The sequence below is a fragment of the Sus scrofa genome, chromosome 2 (assembly GCF_054392235.1).
Source record: "Sus scrofa isolate SSC_HxYL_T2T_F1_AM1 chromosome 2, Sscrofa_HxYL_maternal_Yorkshire_Landrace_v2.0, whole genome shotgun sequence".
Taxonomy (NCBI): Eukaryota; Metazoa; Chordata; class Mammalia; order Artiodactyla; family Suidae; genus Sus; species Sus scrofa.
Genome location: NC_139384.1, coordinates 100,428,651 through 100,444,842, shown reverse-complemented (window position 1 = coordinate 100,444,842; position 16,192 = coordinate 100,428,651). Strand labels below are relative to the sequence as shown.

At 36.8% G+C, this 16,192-nt stretch overlaps 1 protein-coding gene and 1 long non-coding RNA gene across 23 annotated transcripts in view; one reads left to right on the top strand and one right to left on the bottom strand.

The window, feature by feature from the left end:
- The window catches only part of SSBP2 (single stranded DNA binding protein 2), a 312,577-nt gene extending 300,001 nt beyond the window's left edge, over positions 1-12,576 (top strand). For all 19 annotated transcript variants that reach the window (XM_085013959.1, XM_085013956.1, XM_085013955.1 and 16 more), the window contains 2 exons: positions 2,185-2,283; positions 9,835-12,576. In XM_085013959.1, the coding sequence (XP_084870085.1) occupies positions 2,185-2,283; positions 9,835-9,864 (129 nt within the window). In that variant the 3' untranslated portion in view covers positions 9,865-12,576. The remainder of the gene's footprint in view (positions 1-2,184; positions 2,284-9,834) is intronic.
- The window catches only part of LOC146405613 (uncharacterized), a 95,710-nt gene that overhangs the window by 51,061 nt on the left and 28,457 nt on the right, over positions 1-16,192 (bottom strand). Inside the window, exon 3 of one of the 4 annotated variants that reach the window (XR_014838164.1) lies at positions 9,477-14,028. The exons of the other annotated variants lie outside the window; for them this stretch is intronic. This is a non-coding gene — a long non-coding RNA (uncharacterized LOC146405613). Of the gene's footprint in view, positions 1-9,476; positions 14,029-16,192 lie in introns of those variants that run through there. 4 annotated transcript variants of the gene reach the window in all.

Here is a 16,192-nt window from a genome sequence, read left to right as displayed (position 1 = left end):
TATTAGATCCAGATTATTACAATAACATATGGAAAGGATCAACAATGTCTTAACTGTATAGCACAGGGAACTATATTCAATACACACATACATACATACACACACACACACATATATATACACATATATACATATATATATACCATGTAATACTACTCAGTCATACGAAAGAATGAAATAATGTCATTCTCAGTAACATGGATGGACCTAGAGATTATCATACTAAATGAATAATTTAAGTAAGTCAGAAAGAGAAAGACAAATACCATATCATTTATAGGTAGAGTCTATACATAGGACACAAAGGAACCCATCTATGAAACAGACTCACACACAAGGAGAACACAGAGTTGTGACTGCTGGCTGGTGGGGGCAGTGAGGGTGAAGAGGGATGCACGGGAATTGGGGTTAGTAGATCCAGATTATTACAATAACATATGGAAAGGATCAACAAGGTCTTAACTGTATAGCACAGGGAACTATATTCAATATCCTGTAATAAACCATAGTGGAAAAGAATATATATATTCTTTATATATATATATATATATATATATATATAGGTATAACTGAATCACTTTGCTGTATAGGAATTAACACAACATTGTAAATCAACTGTACCTCAATAAATTTTGAAAAGCACAGTTGATAGCTTTATTAATGAGTTATAGTTTAGTTAATTGTACTTAATTTTTTTTCATAAAATCAAGTTACTCATGTTCATTTCAAAGTATAGTTACCTTTCTCTATACTTGGGAAGCTAACATTTTCCGAGAAAAAATAAAAAAAAAAAATAGAATCCTCTTTATGCCATTAAACTGTGGTTCCCTAGCCGTGGGGTTCACTGGCAAATGGAGCTCCTGTGGACTTCAGAGGATCCTTGTTCTCAGATCCTCCTTGTGGGGTGCACAGCAGGACAAGAGACAAGCTCTATTTCTACCAGCTCATCTATCCGTCTCTGCTTTACAGTTTAACCATATTTTTAAAAGGCACATATTCTTCAGGGGATAACTCATTCATGAAATTTTCATTTTTATGACATAACTTGGTTTAAGTCAGAAGCCTCAGAGCAATTTTCTTTTAAAAAAAATCTAAAAACTTATTCAGAAACAGAATATAAAATGGCAGTGGCTTAGGAAAAAAATCTAAAACCGGTCTTCCATTTGAAATAACAAGTAAAAGTTTTTAACCTTGAAGTTTATTTTTACAAGTAAAAGCCCCTCAGTCACAGTTGCAATCCTGTGTGAACATGCCACTAGCATTCTGTATTTCCTGTGGATGTGGAGTGTCAGATGACCTCACATGCCTAAAATCCAACAGTAATAGTTAGACCAGAAAATTTAAGTAGGATTTAAAGAACATACTGCTATCTTAGTGTTTGACTAAACTGCTACTATCAGCCATTTTATCTTAAAAATTTCAAGGAGTTGCCTGGTGGCTCAGTGGGTTAAGTATTCAGTATTGTCACTGCTGTGGCTCAGGTCACTGCTGTGTCACAAGTTCAATCCCTGGTGTAGGAGCTTGAGCATTTTGCAGGTGCGGTCAAGAAGTTTTTGTCTTTGTTTTCTCAAGAAAATCTACTCAAACAAATGGTAGCACCCCACTTCTGAGCCTTCTTTTCCTCTATAACTACGTACTGAATTAGCCATGTCCTAAGGTATTTCTCTTGTTCTGAAATATAGGTATCTCTTTTCCTTTTTTCCTTATGATTCATGTAAATACAATGGTCGAAGTGGTGTTACTATGTAAACTGTGTGTAGAATTAAAGGTAAATGCTTATTAAAATAGTGGCCTTTCAAAGTTTGATTAGTAAAATGCCCAGGGAAGTTATTGTCCCATCACACCCTTCATCATGCCCCGGCTGGGAATGTTTCTTAAACTCTCCAGAGTCTAGGAACTCTACAAACCAAAGGTGAGAAATTGAATAAATATTGATTCTGAGACCAAGAAAAAGAGTCATGAGGAGTTATTTGGAGTTTTCTGTTTTTTCATTTTCATTTGGAAAAGCATGATTACTTGTCAAAGTGCAAAGAATGAACTAGAATACCTGGTAGACGTCTGAGATTGAAATTCTGTCTGCTTTGTCCTCAGAAATGAGGCTGTAGATTCCATGTTTGAAACAGTACAGTGCAAAAGGGAAATAAACATCTTCAAAATGCTTTGTTTTCTGAATCTTGTTTACAGAATTCTCCCAATAATATGAGCCTGAGTAATCAACCGGGCACCCCGAGGGATGATGGCGAAATGGGGGGAAATTTCTTAAATCCTTTTCAGAGTGAGAGTGTAAGTATTCCTTTGACTACATTATTATATCCAGATTTTATTTCTGAAGCTCTCCTTTAGAATAAACACATAAAGCCATTATGACTGTTAAGCTAAATAGAGTTCAATAGGTTGGTCTTTTAAAACTTCGAAAATTAAGTGGCATTTCTTTGAAAACATTTTAAAAAATAAAAATTTTACTATGTACATATTTATCAAGACAAAAACTATAATACTGGTTTTCCTGGAGAGAACATCCACTGTAAAGAAACATACTAGAAACAGTTGGCATATTTGATAGCTTTTATACATTTTCACATTACTGAAATGTCTTGGATCACTGCAAAACCACATCTATTCTCAGCACTGTCTTTAAGACTCTGAAAATTATCTCTAAGATACCTATACGTCACACACTAGACTTTTCCTGCCTGTTATATTATTTACATTTAACCCGAACTGGATACCCTAGTCATCTTTCAAGGGTGATTGTAATATTAAGAGAAAGACAGTATCATTTCCTGTCTCCATAGAACTGTGGACCGGATCCAGCCAAGAAGCAATATAATTCATTCACTCATTTTCTGAGCACTTAGCACAGGATAAAGCCATGTGCTAGGCATTAGAGGGACCAAATGAACCATATGACATCCTTTTGCAAGGGCTTATTGAGTCATAACTAATATTTCACATTAGAAGCATCACTAGAATTTTTTTAAATATCATTTCCCAGAACCCTCTCTAGACCCAGTGAGTGAGAGTTTCCTGGAGTGGGGCTGGGCGTACTCACATGTGAAAAAGCTTCATCAGTGATGCTGATGGACATTCTCTGCTAAGAACCACTCAGCTGGAATAAAAGGCTTCAAAACCCAAACTAGTTTCATATTAATAGGATCAGTACCTCCAAAAGATGTATTGCTCTCATTCAAATTTATTATGGAAGATCTACCAAACTATAAAGAGAATCAGAAGAGAAAACTACCTTCGCTTTGCCCTAACAGCCTTTACCAGAGACGATACCATCACAGTCAGTGGCTAGTAACGTATGCAGAGAATGGCTGCCTCCCCAGATGGAGCCCAAGATGGACTGTTCTGTGGGTTCTTTTACTTCTCAGTATTGACCTAGCATGGGACAAGACTTCCCCTGCTTTTAGACTTTACTTCTGTTAAAGCTAGACATAAAATTATGCTGATCTTTAGTTTGTCTTTTATTTGCATGATACATATGGTTAGTAAGGACAAAGAAGGTATACATAAACATTTGTTTAAAAAAAAAAATCAGGAGTTCCCGTCGTGGCTCAGTGGTTAATGAATCCCACTGGGAATCATGAGGTTGCGGGTTCAATCCCTGGCCTCGCTCAGTGGGTTAAGGCTCCAGTGTTGCCATGAGCTGTGGTGTAGGTCGCAAATGCGGCTCAGATCTGGTGTTGCTGTGGCTGTGGTGTAGGCTGGCGTCTACAGCTCCAATTAGACCCCTAGCCTGGGAACCTCTATATGCCACGGGAGTGGCCATATAAAAGGCAAAAAGACAAATAAAATAAAATAAATCAAAAGACTAGCCCATCAGTGATGAAGAAATAGAAAAATGTGAGAAACTATGTTGTTTTTCATAGTGCTTAGAATTACAAGATTTTTAGAGCCGGGTCCTTTCACTAGTTTGCTTCAAGATTGTGGACAAATTAGTCAAATTAATTAATGTTCGCTTTATAGACATTAATTTCATCTTATGCTAATTCTTCCAGCAATAAAATGGTGTAATTCAGTGAGGTATATGATAATTAATTCAGTTCAATTCAACGTTTATTGAGCCTGCTCTATGCAAAGCAGTAGGTTAAGAATGGAGTATTCTGAAATACATATAACACATCCCAATCTCAAAAAATGCAATTTGATGGTAAGAACATATTTACGCAACAATTAAACCATATGTCAGATTAAAAAGTGCTATAATAGATGTAAACCTGGTATTTTAAGAGCACCAAGGAAATAATTTTGTATTGGAAAATACAACTATTTAAAAGTCCCACATGACTTTAACTTTAGGGCAGGAACAAGGAGAACTCTCCCCACTTCCTTCCTTGATTTGTCCTTGGTGACTGCCACCTTGCTTGTCAGAGAGGGGAGCTGCTTCAGAATGGGCAACAGAAAGCTCTTTATGGGGATCAGAGAATCAGAGTGGACCTTAATACTACTGTGTGCAGAATAAACACCAGCCTCACCCTTTCACCCCAATGGACTATGCACATGCTGAATAGCAGGTCCTTTTGTGACTGTATGCGTAGACCAGATGGCCACTCCTGGTCCAGCCTCGCTACCCTTAAAGCCATAGAGCAGGTAAAATGCCATACTGCTGTGCAGAGTTACCAGAAAACCAAAGCTCCCTCGTCTTCCCCCCTTCCTCTCTCCTGTCCCCACTAGAAAGTCCCCTCAGGAGAAATACTGGGATGGTGGTTGAGAAATTGCACCACCACTTGAAGGGGAATCTGGCCTTGGAAGCAGGTCCACACTAGCTGCTCCATTCTTCTATCTCCGAGCTATGACTAACAGTCTTATCTGTGTCTTCCTCTATCACATCCACACGTTTTTGTTTGCACTTTTTTAAAAGATGGACTAACGAGAAGAGAGAGAAGGTGGCAGAAGAGATTCACTGCTGACACGTGTAGTAAGGCCGTCAGGAAGTAAAGAGGTTAGCTATCTCCACTGCTAGCTTTACTGTCACCAAGGAAAAGTAGAACCATGTAATGAATTCAAAAAGATAAGATTTCTAATGACTAAACATCCAAATCAAATTCTAGTGGTTTTTCATGCACCTAAGTCTGAAAAGCACAGATTTTTGAGCAGTCTGCTTTTGGGGGATTTGTCAATCTTTATCTTGAAATTGAACCATAGAAGAGGCTTAGGATAGGAGCAAACATCTATTTACTGATTGTTATGTACAGACACTATCCCAGTCAATCCACACATGCTACTTAATGTACTTAATATAGCAACAAATGTCCCAAAGGCAGAAACCAGGCAATGCCAACATGCCTTATACAGAAAAACATGAACCAAAAAAATGTTTCACATTCAGCCTTTTTTTTTTTGATGGAAAGCAAGGCCTTTAAGAAACAAAGATGCCCCCTAGTGTTCAAACTCTAAAAAATGTTTGGTTTTGAAAATACAGAATACAAAAAGGCTTACTTAGTTCAAAAATTTGTGCTTCATGCCTCAAGTAAAGCAGTTAGTCTTATTTCTTGAATTAATTTAGCAGAGTATTTTCTCCATGGCGCTCAGCTGTAATCAACTGAGCAGACAAGATATTAAAGTCATGGCATCAAATAGGATTTATAAACAAGGTGTTTGATCATTTTCTATTACCCTTACTGCCTTTTGTCATATTCTGTTATTATAAAGAAATCACATATGCCCAATTTTTTTTATAGTCACATATGGACTAGATCTATTTCACTTTAGTTTGGCTCAGAGTACCTGTACTATCACCTCTCATTAAGACAATAAAATATTACATAAATGTTTAGAAACAGAAATGCAGTATAAGATCTGAAGTGTTCTTGAAATATATCAACAGAAATGTTATGCATGTTGCTCAAAGACTTAGTATTTCTGATGGAATCCATGGGACATGAACTGGGTAGAATAAATTCTCTAGTTCACCAAAACATGCCCTTTCAAAGTATGTTTTACATTAAAAGGTAAAACAAATTAGTGTACATGTTTAGAATTATACCATTAGGTTTTCCTTTTTGTGTGTGTGCTAAGCCAAACACTGACACTGTCAATAGCTTTTAAAGCCACTTTACCATCTGATGGAGGAGAACCAGACCCACAGAATAGTTTGGAAGCAGCGCAACCTGACATACCAGGATTCTGGCACAAACATGTATATTTATGTAACATACATGTCATCATACAATAGAAACATCGCAGTGTGGTCTCAGGACCGTACACCATGAATGTTTTATGTCTAAATATGATACCCCATTTAACACCTACTCTTCCATTATTTCTGGAAAACCATAAGCCACTTCTCCTCTACTTGAATAGCAATAGCAATATTCCTTTGTGCTTGCACATTCTGCGCGTTTCCCAGAATTCTGTGATTTCCCTGAGTTAAAGCAGTTTCAAGAAAGGCAGCAGCAGACAAGCTGTTTCCGGCCTGAGCAGTGCATATGGCCCCTCACTTGTAAAGACAGTCATGCAGGCGTGCAGTCTGTTTTACTGTACCAGATACACTTTGAGCATCGTTTTGCCATTACCTGTAGTATTAAAAAATTTAATTCTATTAAATTATTGTTCATTTTTCTGAGTTGTATTGTATGCTGCCATCCGTTCTGACTGCTCTGGCCCTGACTTCCTTGTCGTACCCTATTTTTCCACTCAGATTCCTCCCTGAACAAGCCTAACTCTCTTTAACTTCCCAGTGTATCTGTAACAAGTTCTCATTATTCTGTAAGCTTCACTTAAGACACCTGAATTACCACAGGTTTGCAGTCTTAACAATGGCCAGTGTTAAAAGATGGGAGCCACCAATAGACATGCTTGGGAGCAGAGAATGTGCAGTTAGGTTTGCATATATGCATAATTAGAATGAAGGCTATAATATATTCTTAAGTATATTCCCTAATGTTTCATGATATATGAATGAACTGGAATAATCCTTATAAATCCTTATAAAAAAGGATTCAGACATTTTTTAAATCCCGTTATTCAGAATGAGATGGTCTCTAGAATTAATTATGACTTATCCAGAAATTTTTTTCCAACATAACCTTTGAAGTCCTTTCAGAAAAATTTTTAAAACCTGTGGCTCTTTTTAGATAGGCACAATACACCCGGGAAAACTTTGTCTTAAAATAAGCATTGATGATCTAGCTGTGCTATTTAAAATGAAATACACCAGAAAGTGAAGAAACATTTAAATCAATTCTTCGTTAGTGAAAAAATTAAATACATTAAAATTTTCAGTTCCTAAATTACACTAGCTGCATTTTAAGACCTCAGTAGCCACGTGTGGCTAATGGCTGTTGTCCTGGACAGCACAGGAGAGCACACATCCTTCACCACAGAGGGTTCTAGGCAGCACGGATTGTTCACCAATTCTTACAGTAACTATCAGTAGCCAGAGAATCATCGATTAAATTTTCCTATGCCCGTTTTGCCATATTCTCTAACTTTTTTCTACTTTTAATAAAACCTGGGTATCCATTTATCTTCTTGTAGTTAGTTTGGCCCCTACAAGTCAAATCCCAAAATATAATTGTTTAGTCAACCATCAGTTTTGGACATTATCTACAAACAGTTGTGGAGGGCTCATGGCCGCGTGCGGTCATTATCTGTAGGGGGGATTTGTGTGCCATCTCCTGATAAGCTGGGGGAAGATCCCCCTCCTAGAACAGGGCCAGGGTGGGCTCCACCTCATTAGTCCTTGTCTATGATTGTTTGGTGTTTTTGGTTTGGTTTTGCTCTGCTTTTTTTGCTACCACTATCAAGGATAAAAGAGGAGACGTTTTTCTATCAAACTGAAACCTGTCTCCTCTCTGGCATTCTCCCTGTTTGATTACCCTCCTCACTGTAATCCGACATGGAGGATCAGCAATGTATATAATTGAGCTTTCCTATCCCAAAAGGTAATTTGAGGTTATTAAGTGATTAACAAGTAGATTTTTCTTTGATTTGACCTCCCCCTAGGGTCCACGGAACCCATTTTCAGGCCTAGTCATCTACTTTTACACAGGATCAATGTGGGTATTTTGTTTTGAGCCCTAGATTAAACTCTAATGACTCCTGGTCCAGACTTCTGCCAGGAGAGCCACACTCACCCTGTTCTCTTACTTGGGAAATCCTGCTTTCTCCCTATTAATAAATCCACCCTTATGCAACACACAACTTAATGCTTCATTTCTGGTTTCTGCAGTACCTCAGCTCATTTGGAATTCACTTCATTCTGTGCCATCTGCTCCCTTTTTTCAAGTTCATACTCCCCTTCCCAGGGTCATGCTGTTCCTGTTTGAGACCCAACAGACTGGGATCAAACCCTCTGACTTTATCTGCCTCTTTCTCTTCAGCACAAATATTATTACCATGTTAAAAAGAATTCCTTCTTGCCCTGTCCTCTCAGGGTTTTAATAAAACATTTAAGGAGTTCCCTTCGTGGCTCAGTGGTTGAAGAACCCAACCAGGATCCATGAGGATGTGGGTTCAATCCCTGGCCTCACTCAGGGGGTTAAGGATCCGGTGTTGCTGTGGCTGTGGTGCAGATTGCAGACACAGCTCAGATTTGGTGTTGCTATGGCTGTGGTGCAGGCTGGCAGCTGCAGCTCCTATTTGACCCCTAGCCTGGGAAATTCCATATGCTGTGGGTGTGGTCCTAAAAAAAATTAATAAAAAAGTAAAATTTTTAAATATGTAAGTGCTCATAAATCTAAAACCCAGCAGAAACTGAGACAACATTGTAAATCAACCATACCTCATCCCAAGACCGTTTCCATTTGGAAATAGATGCTCCTCCTCCCATCACAGATGATTTAGAGTACACTGTCCAAGACGGTGATATGTAAATAAATTAAAACTAAGTAACATTAAAAGTTTAGTTCCTCAGTAGCACTAGCCACATATCTTGTGCTTCAATTGCCACCTGTGGCTGGTGGCCTTCATGCTGGACAGCACAGATAGTAAAACACATCCGCTGTTGAAGTAAGTTCTGTCAAGCAGTGCTACTCTAGAACTTTCTGTGCCTCAAAAGTATGAAGGTAGATTGGCTTAAGTATCAAATTGATTGTCCTTTTTTTTTTTTCCTTAATCTTTGTGAGACCACTTTTCCAGTTTCTCACCTTTTTCCAATGGTCAGCCTCAACCTGAAAAGTAATATATAACCACAGTGCCCCTCGGTATTAAGATTGGAACCATAGCTTCAGGGAAGAAGTGTATATGCTAAAGTGTACATCAGACTCTTACGTATTCTAACAGCTTTAATGAGGACTTCTTACAGCCAGCTGGGAGTTTATTTCATTTCCCTTACACTATTAATCTCATACGTACTGAGCACTTTCTGTGTATTCAGTACATGGTTTTAAGAGTTTTATGTAGTCAATCCTCCCCAAACCCCTTTAATATCCATACTATCATTAAGACTATTTTACAGGTGCAGAAACTGAAGCACAGAGAGGTTAATAAACTCCTAAATTTACACAGCTAACAGATAACCAAGACTATCCTATCCCTCATACTTTATTATGATTCAGCCCCGAACTACATTTCTCCACACTGTTACAAGGGCCCATGAAACATGAGTCTGGCGAGAAGGAGGAAGCTTAGGGACTAGGTAATTAACAACCCCCTAAATTCAGAGAGTAAATGCAACTGGTTGCTTTCCAGAGAAAATATTTGAAATTTCAGGACAGTCAATTTATGTAGTTTCGCTCTTTTTCTGCTTTCTGCTGTTTATGCCGTATAAGGTTAAAAACTTGTGCATCAAAGAGATCAAAATTCAGTGACTATTGTTTACCAAGGGGAACGCTGGGGGTCTGCAGAAAAATTGTTGTTAAAATATGGATTCTTCTTTCCTTCCAGTACTCCCCTAGCATGACAATGAGCGTGTGATCCATTACCGAGTCTCCTCATGACAACCACAGTGAGTCAGCCCTTCACAGAACTACTACGGAAGAAAATTATTCATCACAGTGTACAGTTAAACAAAGAAATCTCAGTCACACCAAACCAACCTTTTTATTTCCTGCTCTCTCCCCTATTTTGTGAAGAAAGCGGGTCCCAACGTGATTCGAACAACTGTACGGAGCGGCATATTTTAGAATTGCCCTCAACTGAACTGCAAATGATTATCTGTGTATGTATATGTGTGGGAAAGAGAATGTAGTGTATGTGTGTATGTTCTATGGACATAGGCACATACGTACATTACCCACAGGACATTGTAAAATATTATCACATGACATCTTAAGTAGAACTAAGTAGGGACTTTTATTCCATCCTTTTTTTCACGTTTACATTTTAATTATTAAAAGTTGCTCCTGCCCCTCCCTGAACTATTTTGTGCTGTGTATATCACTGCTTTATATAAGTTATTTTTTAAGGTGAACTCAGATGTTATGGTTTTGTAAATGTCTGCAATCATGGATAGGAATAAAATCGCTTATTTGAGAGCTTTCATTAAATTGCGTGTGATGCAAGTTATCCTGTGAATCATAAAGTGTACTGTCTCAGAAAAGAAGTGTATCTTCATCTTCATGTCCAGCAATTTCTCAGTTACCTTCAGTGAGAAGTATTTTTGTACTTTTTTTTTTTTTTTTTAGGAAAAATACTTCGAATCAACAAGCTTAACTGGGACCTAACACAGTATATTTCTGCAATAACTGCTCTAGATGGAATTCTTGATTTGCTTGTCTTAGATGATACAGAAAATCATTAAGTAGCCACAATTGCTTAGACCATAGCAATAAAGTGAACAGGGATTGTTGTATTTTTAGCAACCTATCTTCTCTTGAATGTGATAGAGCCCAGAGATGAATAAAATCGTTTGCTTGATTTTGTCACTTCTCACCAGGAATGCTAGAGCTAAATTTTCAGTACTAATGTGAAATGGTACCTGATTTTTATTTAGGCTTCTTATGAACATTTCCACAGACACTGCAAAGGAGATACATTCAAATGATTGAGACTTTGAGCACAGGGGGAAGGGAGCTTTTGACCACAGCCCAGGGACTCTGGAGCCCTGGCTTTTCTACCCAGGTATCTCACTAACAGCAGAACTAACTGGCAATGGTCCCTTCTGAACACCCCTTCTCCCTGGCAGCGGAGCACCTGCTATGTTCTCAGGATATAGGGCTTTCATGAGAGGGAAATCACTTTTACTAATTATATTTCACCTAGCCATTGACTTCAGCAGGCTACATCTAATTCACGTAACTGTTCAGAAAGTGTTAGAAAAAATTAAAATACTTCCCTTATGGAAGCTCATTGCTCTGTGGCGCTTTGCAGATCTTTTGGGTTCTGTGGTTAATCAGATGTACAAACACCCAAATCATAATAGAAAAGTGTGGAGACTTTGATTTCAGACTCTAAAAGCTAAGTTGGTGATCCTGTCTGTTAAAATTGTGGTACAAATAACCATTGATCAACAACTATATAGCCAAACTCCAGGGACTTTGAAAAACATTGTTCAATCTCAGGTAAGAGGAATCCATCTTTCTTTAAGCATATGGTCTCTAAAATTAAAATGTGGCATTGTATTTACTAGTTTCTGTTCCCAGATGACTTATTTCTCTCAAATCCATCAGGATTTATTCTTTCTAAAAAAAAAAAGGGTTTTGCCTGTGCATGACAGGAATGCCAGGCAAAACTGTTAAGGGGGAAAAAAAAGAAGCTGAATTAAAATTTATGTTCCAGATTTAAACTAATCAAATGAGCTGCCATTAATCACACAGTGTGCAGGAGCCTAGAACTGCACACCAGAGAACAACTTCAAGCTTTCAAGCTGCAGAGAACTTTCATGAAAAATTCAAATGACAAGGTCTTTAAGTCAAGCCAAGGTAACCTGAAGATGATGCTTTGTACAGACACATGAATTTACCAAGAATAATTTTAACTTTCATTTTATGACAGTTGTGTGATCATTGAGAGTCCTGTGATTATTAAGCATAATCTTATAATGCTAGAATTCTGAAGCTTTTTGTACATTCTTTTCTTCATTGTTACTGTTCTTGAATTTCATTTATTTGCCTTCTAAGAAGGTATTGTTTCCTATTATCAAAGAATCCTGAGCATGATTTTACTTGCTCTTGTTTTGGGGGTAATGCTGGAATATTAATGGCAGTATGGGTTCCATTATTTCTAGCATATTTGGTCAAAAAAGTGAAATTGACTTTTCAAGGTATAGCAATTAATTCATCTGAAGTATTTCTTTTTCTCTTGGAACCCAAGTTTTAAATAGCTAGTTTTTAAAATTCCTGAAATAGTGGAAAATTTGAGAAACTTTTATTCAAGAAAACTAGAAAATATACTTCATTTAATATCAAATAACTTTCTCATGCACCAAATAGAGGTTCATATATCTGTACATTAACATTTGTTTAGGTTTTGAATCATTTAAACCTTATCCTCTTGTCCTGTAAGAAGGCCATTTAGCCTTTTTGTTTTCATCCATGTTTTCCATGCATTTGTTTTGTCTTTATATATACTACCTGTTCCTCAGTTATTTTCAACATTTACCCTTACAGTAATGTTAGAAATTCTTGCCTACAAGGAACATATAAAATATACATATGAAATGTAAAAATAAATAGGTGAAAACATTAACTCTCATTACTCTGTTTTGCATTATGCCTCACTACAGTTGAAAATGTATGTCCAGTGCTTTCTAAGGTAGGTATGTTCTTCACCAGCTGTCTTTCTTATAGCAAAGTTGTACATGGAAACAGAGGCTCCGAGGTGCCATTGATCTGCTAATACTCCGCACATTTGATGGGTCAGTCTTAGTGCTCCTTTCCGGGTGTTCCAGTTTGGACTCAGTTGCTGATGAATAGCAATTATACAGCTAAGAAAATGAGGTTAACATTGCTCTAATGCCAGAAGATTAACAAATCTGCTCTCTGAGCCATGAAAGTGCCCCAAACACCCCTTCCCTCCAGGAATGAAATAGAGAAAACTTCCATTTCTATGATTCTCTAAGACATTTGAACTCTGTTGCCCTTCATAGACTCTTTCAGTTAACACTCTCCCTGTAGTTTAAGAGAACAAATGAAAATAAATGAGTTCAGTTTCAGATACAAGGCAGCCCTCCATCTGTCCAGACCTTTCTCCATCAGATCATTCTGGGAATGTGCCAAAAAGCATTTAGAACTGCTCTTTTGGCAAAGAGTTTTCCACAGCCCTTAATACCATGAAGTCTTGATTGGCTTTTTTCTCTATGCCTCCCTCCCAATTCCTGCGTCCTCCAGTAGAAATGAAGTACAATGTGAACATTTTTATCTTTGCAGCCTTTACAGTTTTCTTCTTCATGGAGTATACAGTCTTCTCAGAAGAAGTAATTGCAATTTCTACTTTTTGACTCTCACTGTTAATTAGAAGCAGTGCCACAAATCATAGCTATTGACTTTGGAATGCATTATAGTATTTTGACATGAGTTTTTATGTTTTGGGTACCATATTCTCTTTCCTAATAACTCTAATTGATATAAGTAGCACTAGTAGTTTATAGGGAGAAAGAAGCCCAACTTGGAGGGGAGAAAGTTACCACATTTTTTTTCCCAAAAAGTAGATTATCCTCCTTTTTTAAACCCCTCCTGATGGAGTAAGTTTCTTGTTTGCCATGAGAAGCAGGACTCTCTTCCTTTACACAGTTGGGACCCAACTGTAAGCATGTGTAAGAGGCTCCTTGGGTCAATGAATCATACTTTGAGAAATACTAGAAAAGTAAAAGAAAGGTGAGCCACTGTTAATACACTTCTCCAGATTAAACGTGAGAGTGTGTGTGTGTGTGTGTGTGTGTGTGTGTGTGTGTGTGTGTTGGAGATGGCAGTGTGAAGTTTGCTCACAAAACACTCCCATTATAACTTACATTATGTCACAGCATAACTGATGACTGTTTAACAGTTCCTTCCTTTGATTGCATTTCATTTCAATGGTAAAATAGCTGATTAAAGTGATTTGGGATGGAAAGAGTAGTACAAGACATAAGCAGCTGGATTCTCCTGCTTCACATCCCATGCTAGCATGCCCACATTAGGCTTCTCTGTGAAGGCACTGCATCTGAAGGTAAGAACATAAATGACCATTTAGTCCTTGGTCACTTCACTGCCAGGAACTGTGCAATAATCTCGTCTTTTGACGTAGACATTTGTGGAGAAGATATTGAATGGACATTCATCTATTTCACCAAAAATGTCAACTTTGTCCATGAACTGTAATTCAGAAGGAATGACCTACAGATGAAAAACACCTGAGACCTCTTTAATTACTTTGCTGAACTATATTCTAAAGAGAAGTCCTCACTTGAGTGAGTCTCCTAAGGAACATTTCCCTCTAGGTTTCCCATGTTAACTTAGTATAAATGGTCTTCCTGAATAGAATAAAAATAATTTCATTAAGAAGTTTAATGTGAAAATTTTTGCTGTCTACATCCTTAAAAATGTAGACAAGTATATAAACAACTGTAAATTATCAAGTGGGACTAAGTGTTTTCATGTACAGAATTATAGTTTTCCTTTTCCCCTTTGGATTTACTATCTCAGGATAAACTGGACTCAAATCAGTTATCCCCGTCATTGAAATGTAATGATATGGTCCTAGAAATAGGACCATTTTTTACAGTGAGATGTGCCATTAACACGACAAAGGCAAGTATTAACTATTCCTAGAGAAAATATTTATTCCCAGGATTTATTCCATGTTAACATTAAAACTTTATCCTGCTTTCTCTTTTGTGCCAAACGACTTCAGTAAGTACATTGCCAAGAAAGTGAAATTTGGATTCTTCAGGGTTCTCAGAACACAATACAACATGCTATAAGCTAAATTACCACCACGTCCTGGTAAAATTGCTCAAGAAAATACAATTCACCATCCATTTACTAGGAAACAATAATTCAAAGAATCCATCCAATTTACCTGAGTTTAACAACACCTTAGAAATGTTTTAAATATCAATTACCAATTTGAATGTATAGGACTTTCTACTAGAGTATATTTCAGAATATTTACTTCCCATGCATTAAGACAGTTACGTACATAATGTTAGAATGAATAAAGTCATGGAGTTTCAAACACGAATGGACAGTCTTTATAAACAAAATTCTTTAGCGCCATTAGCTTATTGTACTGTTTATCTAATTATGATTTTTAAGAATTAAAGGCGTCTTATTACTACATGTGTTAAAACGTTACCTATCATGTCTTCTTGGAAAAACTAGAATTATTTGTAAGGTTTTTATAAATGCATAGTTGGTGTATAAATATAATTAGAGTAGGGGATGACTCTTCCTAATCCACTATTCTTCATGCTACCATGGCCACCAGCTACCTGACACATTGTGCTAATTTAGCCTCTGCCTGTATGTGGGTGTGTATATAAACATTGTTACTATGTTTATTTTCAAATAAATTTGTGACTTCATGTTTTTGTATAAATACTTGAGCTACTTGTGTAATGGGAAAAGTTGTCATAAAGATGTACAATATACATAAATGGCCCTTAATTTGGCAGATGTTTTCACATTTAATTTTAACAATATAGCTTTTCATTTACCATTTCTATCTTTCATTTCTAGCCACTAACTGTATTACTTATTGAAAAAGTAAAGGAAATTTTTCATATGAAGCCGGCATTACTAATGTGGATATCTGTGTCCATAATTGAATTAGACATGATACTTTATGTAAAAACCCAGTCTCTAATACCAAAAAAATTATTTATATTAATTTAAATATGCTATGATGAGTTGCTAGCTTTATGTGGTCAGATAACTAAACTTTGAATACAAAAATCATTATTAGCAGATATGTTGATAAAAGTTCATTATTTTATTCCAAGTAGGATTATACTTAATATGGAAAACCTGAAACAATTATTGAGCTAATTCTTGTAAAACTATGCTTCAAGTATATTCATCTTTCTGATGAATTATACAGATTTGTCTCAGTTCACCATCAAACATTCACCCAGATAAATATTCTAAAGTAGGTTCTGCACACTCTTCCATAGATAATTAAGATTATAGGAGGAGGAAGGTCCATAATTGAGATTAAGCATTCGTCCTCTCTATCAATGAAATCTATACATCACTGTTTTCAATAAATTCTTAAGTGCCTTTTCTACAGTGTTTAAGAAGATTTTTAAGTGTTAATTATTTCTAAAATTATGGTTTGGATCCAAATAGGGAGTTCTGGTTCCATGATGCAGCACATTTATACATAG